Genomic DNA, 15,204 nt, shown 5'->3' with positions numbered 1-15,204 from the left:
GGTGCCCAGAAGTCTTCCTCTGACCCTCTGTCTGATTTTTTTGACATAGTCTCTCACTGAAAATGGAGCTTTTCTGACCCAGCTGTCCTCAGGCCTCTGCCTCTTTAGCAATTGAATTACAGGTCTCACTGCCGTGTCCAGCTTTAAATTGTTTGAAGTTCTTTTTATTGTGCATTTGTGTAACGTGCGATACATGCATGTGAGTTCAAGTGCCAGTGGATGCCTCAGCTCCTCTAGAGCAACAGTTATGGGCAGCCGTGAGCCGCCTGATCTGGGTCTGGGAATTGAACTCAGGGCTGCTTCAAGAGCTATACAAAATCTTAACTGTCAAGCCAACTCACCAGCCCCCATGTCTAGCTCTTTACATGGTGCTGGGGATCCAAGCTCAGGACCTTGTCTTCTATACCAAGCATTTTATCAAATCTGTCCAGCCTTTTAAAGTTTAAAACTTTAAAAAGAAAAGGTGGACCAAATCTTCTTAAAAATATACCAAAACAAGTTGTCAAAGAGCAGGGTACTTGTTCATATAAAATGCCCAACTTGTGGACAACAAAATACATTGCAGGCCAAGTTCCTGGAGCTGATGTTCGGGAAGGCATTTGCAATGCACATGTCCAAGAAAAGACCTATATGCATAATTCAGAATTCTTTAAGAATCAGTAGAAAGGTAACTTTATAGAGGGCTGTGAGCAGGCCAGCTAAGCAGCTCCCTGGGGCGATAGTCAGAAACAGTTGATGAACTTGTACTTGAGAGAGTGTCAGCAAGGACACCATTTCACATACCTCAAACTGGCAGAAGCTTCAGTCTGATGGTATCGTTCTGACAAGAATGAGGAGCACTAGAACAGTCACACTTGCAGGACGAGGTAGACATTGGTACTACTGCCAAGTGGTTTCACGTCACATAGTGGAAGATGTTGCGCATGGTTACCCAGTGTCCACATCTGTTAAGGTGAGGAGATGAAACACCTTGTGTGTTGAGGGCTCAGTCCTTAGCCAGTGCACGATCGTGGAAAGGTGAAGGGTTGTGAAGGCTCTGACTAATTGATGAGCTAATTCAATGATGGGTTCATAACTCCTTGCATCACTGGGAGGTAATGGGAACTTTTATGGAGGAACCTTGTTGGAACAGGTAGGTCAAGGTGAGGATGACCCTGAGATTCATCCCCTGCTCTGGGCTTCTCCCTGGCTCCCTCTACTTCCTGGATGCCACCAGCTAAGAGGATCATGATTAAGATCAGCTTAGACTATACAGCTAGACCCTGTCTCAAAAATCTAAGGGTTTCTGGGGGCTGAAGCCATGGCTCAGCTGTTAAAAGAACTTACTGCTCTTGCAGAAGACGAGGGTCTAGTTCCCAACACCCACCCAGTGACTCACAACCATTCATAACTCTGGTTCCAATAGATCAGACTCCTTCTTCTGACATCCATGGGTACCAGTCACACATGCACACATGCAGACTCATACGAGTAAAATAAAAATAAGCAAATCCTTAAAAAAATAAAACCAAAAGCTAATAAATAGAACATCTATGTCACATCTCTTCCAAGATTCATGGACCATAGAGGAAGTGGGAGGGGGAGTGTAAAAGATTGGGAGGATTGCAGTGTCCTGGACATGCCTAGACAGCTTCACTCCTGAACTCAAAGCATCTGTGGTCTCTTGCAAAAGGCTGGCATAAGATCAAGCCAGTCAGCCTCCCAACATAGAGTGGTAAGGGACTCATGAGCCCCACCCCTAGCTGAAGAGGTATTGACAGTTCATGCTCTTAGGAGAGGGAGGTTTGGTCCCTATTAGGTAGACTGAGCTTCAGTGGATGACCCCAAACCCAGGAGTATATGGACAGTACAAAATTGGATGGTTATTAAAAACCAAAACACATGAAGTTGGGAAGGGGTAGGGACAAGCAGGTGGATTCTTTCATTATAAAATATGGCCAATGTATATAGAAAAGTCCAAGAATCTGAAAACCATAGAAGCTGAGCATGGTGGCACACATCTGTAATCCCAGCCCTTGAGAACTAGAGGCAGGAGGAGCAGGAGTTCAAGGCCAGCCTGGGCTACACAGACCCTATATAAAAGGAAGGATTTGTAAAAAGAGAACCAGGGCTGAGGATGTAGCTCAGTGTGTAGAGAGGTCAAATAGCATTCATGAGTCCCTGAGTTCATCCCAGTACCACATAAACAGTCAGAATGCAGGCCAGGACTCCTAGTACCCAGGAGGCAGAGACACAAAGATCAGGAGGCTGGGGTCATCCTTAGCTACAGAGAGACTCCGAGGTTGGTCTTGGCTACATAAGACACCGTCTCACACCAAATATAGCTAGAATATGGAGAAGCTTCTGAGGGAGTGAGCAGGATACACTGAAGTAGCTCTTTGGGGGGATCTTAAAGGATTATGGGGTTCTGTTAAGGAAAAGAAAAACTCCTGGGGTTGATGGGTGGCACTAAAGATTCGGGAAGCAGAAAGAACTGAAGACTCCAGGCCACCTGGCTTATCAGGAAAGGGCTCTGAGACAGGCTGTGAGGCTGGGGACCCAGCCGTGAAGAGTCCTTGGACGATGGCCTTCTAAGAGACATTTGATCTTGAGCAGACATGAAGCTCTGGGGCTGTATGTAGCTCATCAGTAGAGCCCCTGGCTGGCAGGGCAAGGCCCTGGGTTTGTCCCCTGGCATTCTCCCTGCTTAAATCTGCTCAGAATAGTTTATTTGGTTTAAACAGAAGCAAATGCCAAACCCCTTCAGCATGGACCTGTCCTTCATTTCAAGAAGTGATTTGTTCATTACTTCTTGAGAACTAGCCTTGTTGATCCCAGTCTCTCTTCCCTGAGGAGGTGAAATGCTAAGTGCTCTTGAGTTTGACGAGATTCAAATGTAAATGTGTCTGTGGAGGACCCTTCTGTTGTCAAACTGCTCTCAGACAAGGAGTGCTAGGTACTCTGGAGAGACTGTCTGGTGGAGGCCAGGCCTCCCTGGCTAGGTACCTCTTGAGTTTTTCAGCTCTGGCTTCTAAGAGGGTGTTGTGGCTCACTGGAGTTCACCAAGGTGCTACTCAACAGGGCCCTGAATCCATCTTTCACTGTTAATGTGCTGCCTCTGAACAAGGGCTGGAAACCAGCCTGACGGACATGGATAAAGACTGCGGCATCTGTGCCGGGGGGGGGGGGGGGCCGGGGGGGGCGGCAGCGTGTTTATTTCTGCAGAATTGCTGGCAGTATGCCCAAGGCCTTGCTGATTCAGCATGGTGCTGTCTGGTATACACCTCATTGCAGAGACCTCGTGCAAGGTCACAGGTGTCCCCTGGAAGACGCTGACTTTGATGTCTCCACTGTCTAAAACTTCATGCCATGGATACATATTTACTGACCTCTCCTGTCCATGCCAGGAATAGGGACATAGCTACAAATAAAACAGGTGCAAGCTTTGGCTCTGGGATGCCCCAGCTCTAGGATGCCTCATCTTGTGAGAGAGACAGACCTTAGAGAGACTGCCCAAGTCTTGGATAAGGATGAGGAAGAGAAACTGCCGGTAGCTGTGACAATGGAGGCAGGACAGGGAGAGGAGGAGCCTGATCTCAGGGAAGGTGACAAGACCACGAAAGGCTTCAGTACTCTCTGATTCCCAAGAGTGCTTGGGAGTGAGACAGGCTAAGAGAGGGACAAAGTAGGTGGAGAGACTCCACCATTGGGTCAGCTGTACCTGAACCCGGGGCTCCCGGGGCAGGCCACACACTCCTTGGCCCATCTTCTTATTCTTCTTTTGTTTTTTAATCACATTTATTTACTTACTTAGTGTGTGTGTGGGGTGGAGCATGCTGGAGGGCATCATGGTGCATGTGTAGAAGTCAGAGGACAAGTGGGAGAATCAGTTCTCTCCTTCCACCCCTAGTTTCCCTGGGATCAGACTCAGGTCATCAGGCCTGGAGCTGTCTCACCTGCCCTGTTTTGTGCTCTGAGACAGGATCTTGCGATGTTGCACTGACTGGCTTGAGACACACTCTGTAAAGCAATCTGACTTCTACCTTGTTGTAATCATCCTGTCTTTGTCTCTTAAGTACTAGAATTACAATCATTACCCACTATGCCCAGCATCAGCACCATGCCCAGTATCAGCACCATGCCCAGCATCAGCACCATGCTCAGCATCAGCACCATGCCCAGTATCAGCACCATGCCCAGCATCAGCACCATGCCCAGTATCAGCACCATGCCCAGCATCAGCACCATGCCCAGCATCAGCACCATGCCCAGTATCAGCACCATGCCCAATATCACCATCATGCCCAGCATCAGCACCATGTCCAGTATCAGCACCATGCCCAGTATCAGCACCATGCCCAGTATCAGCACCATGCCCAGCATCAGCACCATGCCCAGCATCAGCACCATGCTCAGCATCAGCACCATGCCCAGTATCAGCACCATACCCAGCATCAGCACCATGCCCAGTATCAGCACCATGCCCAGCATCAGCACCATGCTCAGCATCAGCACCATGCCCAGCATCAGCACCATGCCCAGCATCAGCACCATGCCCAGTATCAGCACCATGCCCAGCATCAGCACCATGCTCAGCATCAGCACCATGCCCAGCATCAGCACCATGCCCAGCATCAGCACCATGCCCAGTATCAGCACCATGCCCAGCATCAGCACCATGCTCAGCATCAGCACCATGCCCAGCATCAGCACCATGCCCAGCATCAGCACCATGCCCAGTATCAGCACCATGCCCAGCATCAGCACCATGTCCAGCATCAGCACCATGCCCAGCATCAGCACCATGCCCAGCATCAGCACCATGCTCAGCATCAGCACCATGTCCAGTATCAGCACCATGCCCAGCATCAGCACCATGTCCAGCATCAGCACCATGTCCAGCATCAGCACCATGTCCAGCATCAGCACCATGTCCAGCAGTACTACCATAACCCAGCATTGTCTACTTCTTAAATTCCTTCACTCCCATTGCCATCCTTACTCTTCCTTCCAGCCCCTTTTCTTTCATCCCCTTTTCTCGCTTATCTGGATTCTTATGCCTCTCATCTCAGCCAATGGTGACAGGAAATGAGGCTTGGAAGAGCCCAGAGTATCTAGATTCAGCCCCTGCTTAACCCCTTCCTTAATGATTATGAGACCTTGGGCAAGCAAGTGGCCAGCCTCTCTAAGCATTGGGGCTCTATGTGCATGAGGGGGGTTCTATGGCCAGAGAAGTCTAAGATACAAGGTTTGTAAAGTACTTGAAACAGGCATTTGTACACACACACACCTTTCTACTGTGTCAGAACTGACCTGGTTCTGTTATTTTCCATAGACATTGGTGTCCCCAGCCACAGTGCTCCTGGTAAAGCTATCCCCTGCTTGGTTAATTGCATCTCTTCTCTATGACTCTAAATGCCTAATAGGTATTAACTTTGGATTTTCTCAGCATGGTATCTTTAATAACAAGAATGGATCACCAAGTTCTGTCTGAGGTTGCCAGCTCCTTTAAGATCTGAGACTGTGTAGCTCTTGTACCCAGTCAGTTTGCACTGAGGTGACAGTTGCAAGTGGCTTTGTCATTTGAGCAAAAGTATGAAGCCCTTCTAGGTCTGACACTCTGTTCATTTAAAAATACCTATTAGGCTGTGTGTGGTGGTGCCACCTTGAATCCCAGAACTCAGGAGACATTAGCAGCCAGAACTCTTGAGAGTCTGAGGCCATCCTGGTCTACATAGGCCAACCAGAGCTACAAAGTGAGACTCTGTTTCAGAAACATAAATATATACTGGGTGGGTAAAATGGCTCAGTGTGTAAAGGTGCTTTCTGCCAAGCCTGATGACCTGAGTTCAATCCCTGGGACTCACACTGTGGAAGAAAAAATACTGACTCTCACAAGTTGTCCTCTGACTTCCATATGTGTGTCATAGTACCCATTTGAATATATACACAAATGAATAAATTTTTAAAACACCTGTTCTCAGGCATAGAGTTGCATGCCTACAACCCCAGTACTCGGCAGGCTGAGCCAAGGAGGTCTTCAGGTTGAGGTCCGCCTAGAGCAAATAATGAGGACCTGTGCTCAGCCCTCGGGGCATTTATAGTTCACTGGTGAGATGCCTATCAAAGTGCCAAGTGAAAGAACACCGTGATGCTATGTACATGATGCTGAGAAAGTTCATTGGGAAGGGTTGAGCTAGTGTGGGAAGTCAGAGGGGTGTCCAGAGAATCATGTGGGAGTCTGGATCTAATGGATGGGCAGGTATTAATAATAATAATTAATAATAATAATAATAATAATAATAATAATAATAATAATAATAAAAGACAGGGAAGATTCCAGAAGAAAGTAGCATTGACAAAGGTAAGGTATCAAGAACGGGCAGGGCATCTTCCCCTGAAGATGGATCTCAGATACAGGTCTGAGAGTTAACTACTCACTGACCCTAGTGAGAGAAGTGAAGGCAGAGGAGGTGTGCTGATGGGAGGAGACGTGGACCTGGTTAGATTTGTGAATATGAAAGCGTATGCTGGCTGCAAGATGCTGAGGTCAAATCCAATGATCCTAGGCTTCCAGCATCTGCTGGTGGAGATCAACATCAGGAGAGGAAGCCATCTTTCCACAGAGCCTTAGCTGCCCAGCTGGCTGTCTCCTCCTGTCTTAACCTCCATAACTCTTGGTCACCCTTCCATGTTGCCCAAGCCAAGATAGAAGGAAGTGTGTGGGTGGCTGTCTCAGGAGAAGGTGTTTCTAAGAATGATGTAGCAGTGAACAGGAAACCTTCAGGGGAGTCATTTCCCTGGCTTGAATGGTTCCCTGGAAGTGATGTACGATTTCCATCAAGCAGGATGGGTGAAAATCATGTCTCTCTTTTCCCTTTGTCTCGTCTCTGCAGGCTTATATTTGGCACCCTTTATCCTGCATATTATTCATACAAGGCTGTGAAGTCCAAGGACATTAAAGAATATGTAAGTGAAGCTGTTCACTGGGGGGGGGGGGGGGCGCGTGTGGCTCAGTGTGAATGGTAGAGGAACATGTCCCTTAGTCTGGGTCTGTGGCAGAAGGGAACCTATCACCCTTCTCATGTGAGTTCTCAGAAGTCCTGTCCCCATCCAAAGCTGTCCCCTGTCCAGACCCTAAGTATCAAAGTGAGGAAAGCAGCGAACTGTAAGGAGAAACTGAATCTGGGACTAGGGGTCGGGTGCCATGGTGACTTCATCTCTCTGGCCAGCTCCCTCACCCGGGGAACTGCAGACCACAGACCACAGACCACCTTCTTCCCCCAGAGACGGCACACAGGTTTGAGAAGCCAGCTGACCTGGGTTATTACCTGGCTCGCTGGTTCTGACCCGCTTCCAGTCTGTCCTCTGACACCAGTTTTAGTCTGGTTGGTGTGTCAGCTCTTTGAGGATAGGGGTGTTCCTAACCATCTCTCTGCAGCACTTGGCAGAGAGCTGAGCCCATGGCAATGGAAAAGTAAAACCTTTTAAAGTATGAACGGATTAATTCAGAGCTAGCTTGAAAGTCATTATTTTCATGGATTTCCCAAGAAGTCTTTATGATGAACACCTCCAGTTCAACTGCAACCAAAGCCCAGCCCCCTTGCTCCCAGTTCCCAGAACCACTTACTTCAGCTGCTCCTAACAGGGGACCCAGAGTGGGTGACTTCTGGAGGCCCATCCCTGGTATGTGTGAGGACAGCCCTGTGCCCATGCTATAAATAGCCAAAAAGTTGCAAACACAGAGGCTCCCAGTTCTCAACTGACACAGCCCAGGCTAAAGCAATAGGCAGCTTCTTCTTCCAGCGCTCCCCCTCCTGAGCCCTCCCCACCTGTGGGACTCAGCAGCTGGGCCTGGGAGGGAGGCCTTACTGAGGTCTCTGTAATTCAAGGCTGATCCGCTCCAGGGCAGGGGCTGAGCACGCTCTCAGGCAGCTGGGCAAGATCAAACCCTGGTAAATCGTCCTGTGCCAACTAAACTCATAGGAGCCTGGTGTATGGCCAGAGTGGCAGCTCATTCATTTCGAGTGAGACCTAACTGACAAGTAGAACAGCTGTCTGTTGGCTGGGGTGTGCACACTTCCCCATGGGGGAGCTTGGCAGTTAAGGTTAGAAGGTTTCTGGGTAAAACTGGCTTTGGGAGATGGGAGCTGAGGAGTACCCGGGGAGACTTGCCTCCTCCCCCCGCCCCTCACACACGCACACTGTCACATATGTTCAATGCCCAGTACTCTCAAAGCCCCCACTCTAGCATGCTCAGTGCCATATCACATGTGCACTCACACGGTTCATGTTTCCTTCTTGTGGTCTGTTTGATTTTATTTCTGTTGCTGTGATGAAATGCTCGGACTAGGAGCTGGAGAGATGGTTCAGTGGTAAGAGCACTTGCTGTTTTTCCAGAGGACCTGGGTTAAGTGGCTCTCAACACCCGTTACTCCAATTCTAGGGCATCTGATGCCCTTTTCTGCTCTCTGAAAGCACCTAAACACACATTACTACACACTCATGCACAAACACACACACACACATGCAGAGAGAACAAGCAAGGCACAGAGACACAGACAGACAGACAGGAATTAAAAAAAAAAACAAAAACAAAAAGAAATCTTAAAACTTTAAATAAGAAAACACTTTGACCAAAAGCAACTTTGGGGAAGAAAAGAATTTGGCTTATGCGTCTAGATGACTGTCCATCACTGAGAGAAGCAAGGCCAAGAACTCAAGCAGGATCTTAAAGGCAGGCTGCTTGCTAGCCATGCAGGAGTGCCTCTAACATAGAAACTCACTCACAGCCAAGGAAGTCTAGCAGAACCATGGCGAAGGCTGTTTTGATGGCTCACTTGGGCTCATGGTCAGCTAACTTCCTTATACCACCTAGTACCATCTGCCCAGGGATTGGCGATGCCCACAGTGGGCTGGGCCCTCCCATATCAATTAACAATCAAGACAGTCTCTCATAGGCATGGCCACAGGCCAATTTGATCTAGGGAATTACTTTTCTTTTTTTCTTTCTTTCTTTTTATTCTTCTCTCATATATTACACCCTGCCTGCAGTTTCTCCTCCCCCCCCCACTTCCCCTTTCTCCATGATCCACCCCCTTCCACCTCCCCTCAGAAAAGACCAGGTAGGCATCCCAGGGACATCAACCAAACACTGGATAACAAGCTACAGTAAGACCCAGCAACAGTGAGGCCCGGCATGTACCATCATCAAGGCTGGACAAGGCAACCCACAGGAGGAAAGGAGTTGACAAAAGAGTCAGGAACAGCCCCTGCTCCCAATGTTAAGATTCCCACAAAAAAAAACCACATCCATAGCATATAAGTAGAGGACTGAGGTCAGACCCATCCATACAGGTTCCCTGCTCTCTTAAGTTCCCATGAGTCCCAGTCAGTTGATTCTGTGGGCTGTGTGTCCCTGACACGTCTGGCTCCTCCTGCTCCTCTGCGGGGCTCCCTGGGCTGCCCGATGGTTGGCTGTGGGACTCTGCATCTGTCCCCATCAGTTGCTGGGTGAACCCTCTCCGGGCTCTTTGATGTTGGTTTTGTTAGGCTCTGGTCCCAGAACACGCTGCAGGCAGGACAAGCTGTAGGTTGAAGGTCTTGTGGCTGGGTTGGTGTCCCAATCCCTCCACTTGAGTCCTTGCCTGGTTACAGAAGATGGCTGGTTCAGGCCCCTTGTCCTTCATTACTAGGAGTCTTTGCAAGGATTATTCTCGGAGAGTTTACGGGGTTTCCATTGCACTGGGTTTCCACCTTGCCATTGAAATGCCCCCAATTCCAGTCATTTCTCTCAATATTTTCTGCCCCCCCAACACCCTGTTCCCAACCACACCTACCCTCAGTGCAGCCCCGAAATCTATTCTATTTCGATCTCTTGAATTTCTTGATGAAGATTTTCTTCCATATGATTGTCAGCTGTGGCACCTCATAACCCCATTTGTATAGGAGACGACCTGGAACTTTCCTGGGACTCCAGCCCTCCTTCACTATCCAGCTGCATCAATTCTCATGCCCAGTTGGTGACTGTGCCCATCATTCTTAGGGCCATGCCATCTCCCAACTCAGATCCCCTGTCGTTTTCTACAGCCGCTCCCTGAGGTCTGCTTCAGATCATTTTCTCTGAGAAGAGTCAGTGGTCTCTTGAACTAGCTTTTAAACATATTTATTTATTGTTTTTAAATTGGTTATACCTGAAATTATATTTATTATCTGTAATTTATAAAATATGTACAAAAACATAGGTTATTGAATAATGCTATTTTATATTATTTTATTTTATGGGTATGGATGTTTTGCCTGCATGTCCTAAGTGTACCATGTTCCTGCAGTGCCCTCAGTAGCCAGAAAAGGGCATCAAATCCCCTGGGACTGGAGTTACAGATGGTTGTGAGCCACCATGTAATTTATGGGAATTGAACCCAGGTCCTCTGGAAGAGCAGCCAGTACTCTCAATGGCTGAGCTCTCTCTTTAGCCCAGGATGATGCAAAATTTGAAGACTGTAATAATAACTCCCTTGTGTCTACCAATATTTATAACGCTGAATAACTCCCTTTGGCTATACTCTCATTTTTATATTCTTTCATTATTATTCTAAATTTCATACAAAGTATCGGATTAGCTTATTGTCACTGTAACAAGTTACCATGAACTTCCCAGCATAGAACAGCATACATTATTAGATTCCATTGCTGAAGTCACAGGCAAGGCTGTTTCTCTTTGCAGTCTCTGAAGGAGAGAATGTCTCTGACTGGTCTGTGGCTCCAGGTGGCAGCTGCTCGCCAGCACACACAGCTTACTCATTCTTTGGAGCCAGTGGTTTTGCATCTCTGAGCAGTCTTCGACAGGCATGGCTCCCTCTGACATCACTGGGAAGAATCCCTTTTTAAGGATGCATGCAATTACAGTTGTTGACCTTCCTATCCCAGTGTCCTGAATAACTCTGTTAATTCCTATTGGCTGTGTAGTGGTCACCATCCTCGGGGAGCCACTAATATTGAGTGAGACCCTTTCTCAAGACTGAAACTGTTGGAATTAATATTTCACTAATTTATTATTAATTAGTATAATTAAGTACTATTAATTAAATATAATTAATATGTCTACTAATATTAAACATAGTCTTTGGGCAGGAATAAGTGAAAGTTCAGGTGTGCCTCCCAGGGAATAAATTAGTCACATCCTTATAGAAACAACACTTTGACTGAGAGGTTCTCTCTGACCTACGAAGGATACCTGAAGCACCAGGATAATTTGAAACTATGGCATCCATAGGACACCCAGTCTTCTCCAAGTTTTCCTAATCCTGAGCCTTTCTTTAAAAGTTTCATTTATATACATACTGAAGTCCCTGTTTGAAAATCTTACTTTGGTTCTTTGCAGTTCAAGGTCCAGCCAAGAGCATTGTTATTTTTGTGAAAGATTCTTGCTCTGTCGTCCAGGCTGACCTCAGCCTCATGATCCCCCTGCCTCAGAATCTTAAGCACTGGGATTCAGGCCAAGACTTTGAAGACAGCTTATAGTGTCCATTTTAGGAGTTTTCCTCTTCTTGGCTTCCCTTCTTCTCTGAGGTTCTCCCTTCCTGAACTTGTAGCCAGTTTGTCAGGCTCCTTCCCCAGATCTTTGGGGGTTTTGATCTCAGACATAGTGAACCTGGATTTAAATCTATGATTCCTCCAAGGGTTGTGCTTGTAAGCTTGCTCTGACTGCAGACCAGCCATTTGCTTTCAGCGTCAAGGTGTGGTGGAGCAGAACTGTCCCTGAGTTAGGGAAGTGTGACAGGTGCCGGTGGCACTGCCTGGGGCCACCTCAGTGTCCACTACCTTGGCACTGAGCAGCAATGACCCTGTCTACCAACTCTGCCTTCCTGTCAACAGGTCAAATGGATGATGTATTGGATTATATTTGCCCTCTTCACCACGGCAGAGACGTTCACAGACATCTTCCTTTGCTGGTAAGTGCTCCAGGGACTGGGATATTTCCAAGGGCAGCTTTGCCTGGTGGTGGGGAGAGGTGGGGAGGGATCTCCATCTTTCCTGGGATCACAGGAGTAGGACCAACGTTGGGATGTTAACTGGAGCATCTTGAGATCCCTAAAAGCCCATGTTGTATAAGGCACTTGAGAAGTAGCATAGACGACACAAGCAAGAGTTTCTCCACAAATGAGGTTGGTAATGTATCCATGTGTGAAAGAAGGAAAGAGACGGTGTATAGAAGAACTCAATGACAGGGGCCGAGCCTATAGCTCAGGAGTAGCTCAGCCCAACACTACAAATTAAGTATGCAGTTAAAACACCACATTTCCCTCCCAACCCATGTGCTCTTCCCATAACCACTATCCACACTTGTATCTCCTCTTAAAACATTGTGGGTGCCAGGTATAGTGGAACATGCCTTTAATGGCAGCACTCCTGAGGCAGAGGCAGGCAGACCTCTGTGAGTTCGAAGCCATCCCGGGTTCCAGTGACATAGACAGACCCTGTCTCCAAAAAACAAAACTCAAAACAATTGCTGATATGTTAACACACACACACTGACACAGACATTTTTAATTTTTAAAATGTATTATTCTCTGTGTAGGCATGTATGTGTGTGCTGCCTGGGATCTGTATGTGGTATGTATGCATGAGCACAGGCATGCCATGGCACACGTGCAAGTTAGAGAACAGCTTTGTGGGGTCAGCTATCTCCTTCCAATCTTATGTGTGTTCTGGGGATCAACTCGGGTCGCCAGCCCTGTGTCGCAAGCACCTTTACCCACCGAGCCATCTCCCATGTAGCCTAGACTGGTCTTTACCACTCCAGCCCTCTTTCTATGGTCCCTAAGTGATGGAGTTACAGATGTGTGGTGCTTACATTTTTCATTTTCTCCTTTTCAATAATAATATTAGGCATAACAGTTCTATTTGTTTATTGAATTCATTCTAGAAATACTTTCATATGAGCATAAATGTATCTACTTGTTTTTCAGTGGTCACATAATATCTCATGGTCTAGATGAAGTGTAACTTATATAATTAGGGTCCTTTTTAAAAGGGTTTAAATATCTATTTTATTTTTAATTGTGTGTAGGTCTCTGGGGAGTGGGTATGTGCATATGAACATGGGTTCCTGTGAAGGCCAGAAGTGGACCTCAGATCCCCAGGTGGCCGAGAGTGGCCAGCAAGGGTGCTGGGAACCACATTCAGGTCCTCTGAAAGAGCAGTGTGCACTAAATACTGGGCCATCTTTTCAGTCCCAATTAATGTCCTTTGGATGGACATTTAGTGGTTGGCTTTTTTCACTTGTAAACAGTACACTTGCTAGACACAGCTCTTTAGTCTGAACACTTGGGAGGCAGAGGCAGGATCAAGAGTTCAAGATAAGCTTTGGTCACCTAGTAAGTACAGGACCAGCCTAGGCTACGTGAAACGTTGTCTTAATTCTCTACCCCCAAAAGAAGTTAATATAGCTATTTTTTAGCAATGGTGCAATTAAAAACATTACTGATATAGAGATCTCTCTCATAGATGGGGAATAATAATATCTAGTGTCCTGTCATATTTAAGGGAGTTGACAGATATTTTCATTTGCACCCTGTAGTTTTGTTTCATAGTGTGACACAGGATGGACTGGGCCTCCGTGAGTAGAGACAGACCCTGCTATGCCATCCCTTATCTTCCTATGAACACAGACGCTGTCACAAGGAATCAGACAATTGTGTGCAGCTTACACAAGCAGCTTCTGTGTCACCTGTAGAGATGAAGGTGCTGGGGCCCAGGACAGCGATGAGTGGGTAGTCCATTAATAGTGTGTCCTACCCCTGAGTCATCCAGTCCTGGGTCCTTAAGGCTCCCTCTGTCTACTGCTGTGTTCTGTCCTGCTGTCCTTGCTCCTTCTCATGATTACAGTGTTAGTCTCAGGAGCGCCTCCTGGTATATCAACATGATAACCTTGCTACTTTTGCTGGCTAATGGTGGCTTTGCTCCTGTCTAGTTGCTGGACTACCCCCTGGCCATGGTACAGTTTTAGTTTCCTACATAGTAAGAACTCAACTACTATGTTTTTATTGCCTCAATATAATTTTTTCAGCTTTTATGAGACAGGGTCTCATGATGTATCCCTGGCTGTCCTGGAACTCATTCTGTCAACCATGATGGCCTTGAACTCACAGAGATCCACCTATTTCTGCCTCCCAAGTGCTGATTAAAGGCATTCCACCACACCTAGCTCTGCCAATTTGATTTTTATTTGGTAAGGCATATAAGATTGCTTTTGCTAACATGATAAATTATCACAGCTCTCACCCCTCAAAGGAACGCACGGTTCTTATTCTGCCATTTCTACAAGCTAGAAGCTGGAGTGGGGTGATCCTAGTTCCCTGCTCAGACCCTCACAAGTCCAGGATCACAGTGTAGGGCAGCGGGGCTCGGTCTGAAGGCTCTGGGAAGAGTCCAACTTCCCAGTCTTTCAGGTTGCTGCCTGCATTTTATTCATGGTGTTTGTAGGACCATGGGCTCCATTTCCTTAACATGCACTGCTCCCTTCTTCTGCAAGTTCACCATGGCATCTTGATCCTTGATCAGGCTTCAGATTCTGTCTTCTATTTCCAACAGAAGATCTGGGTTAGCTCTATACCATGTAATTGGATAGGCTGGCCCCAATAATCCAGATATCTCCCCATCTTAAAGTCAGCCGAGAGCAACCTTCATTATATCTGTAAGTCCTTTTGCCATGTAAGGTATTCAGGAACAAAACACCAGGGGGAGGTCATGGGCAAAACCCTGGCTATAGTAGGAATATATTTGGTACCAGGTGTGTCTGGAGTGTTCGTGCAGGATGGGTAGAACCCCCACATACCCTGCTTGTCAAGTGGAGGCCTCACCTGTCCCCTTCTTTGGCTCTCTTAGTTGATGGCATCTAGGTATTTATGGGTGGGAAGTGAGGGTCTCCTGCCCTTCTGGAGGCCTCAGCTCTGCAGAGAAGGGATTAAGGGATCTCCAGGACTCTGCACCCGTTACCCATTCCCTTCGGTTTGCCCCCTCCCCAGGCAACCCTCTTTACAGTTCCCTCCCTCTCTCTCTCTCTCTCTCTCTGTGTGTGTGTGTGTGTGTGTGTGTGTGTGTGTGTGTGTGTGTGTGTTCTATCTTGATGGAAGAAGCAGTTAAGTGAGTGTTTATAGAACCCGGTGTGCAGAGTCTGTCCAGGCACTAGCGCTGTGTGCAGCCCTCAGGAGGAAGGACACC

General features: G+C 47.3%; 1 protein-coding gene across 2 annotated transcripts in view; it reads left to right on the top strand.

Moving 5' to 3' along the window:
• Reep1 (receptor accessory protein 1) overlaps positions 1-15,204 on the top strand; it is a 103,013-nt gene that overhangs the window by 43,322 nt on the left and 44,487 nt on the right. For both annotated transcript variants that reach the window (XM_029479011.2, XM_029479012.2), the window contains exons 2-3: positions 6,876-6,948; positions 11,857-11,933. In XM_029479011.2, coding sequence (XP_029334871.1) covers positions 6,876-6,948; positions 11,857-11,933 — 150 coding nt within the window. The remainder of the gene's footprint in view (positions 1-6,875; positions 6,949-11,856; positions 11,934-15,204) is intronic.

Source organism: Mus caroli, unplaced genomic scaffold (genome assembly GCF_978045245.1).
Source record: "Mus caroli unplaced genomic scaffold, Mus_caroli_1 scaffold_7, whole genome shotgun sequence".
In the NCBI taxonomy this organism is placed as follows: Eukaryota; Metazoa; Chordata; class Mammalia; order Rodentia; family Muridae; genus Mus; species Mus caroli.
This window is presented reverse-complemented; position numbering and strand designations above follow the sequence as displayed.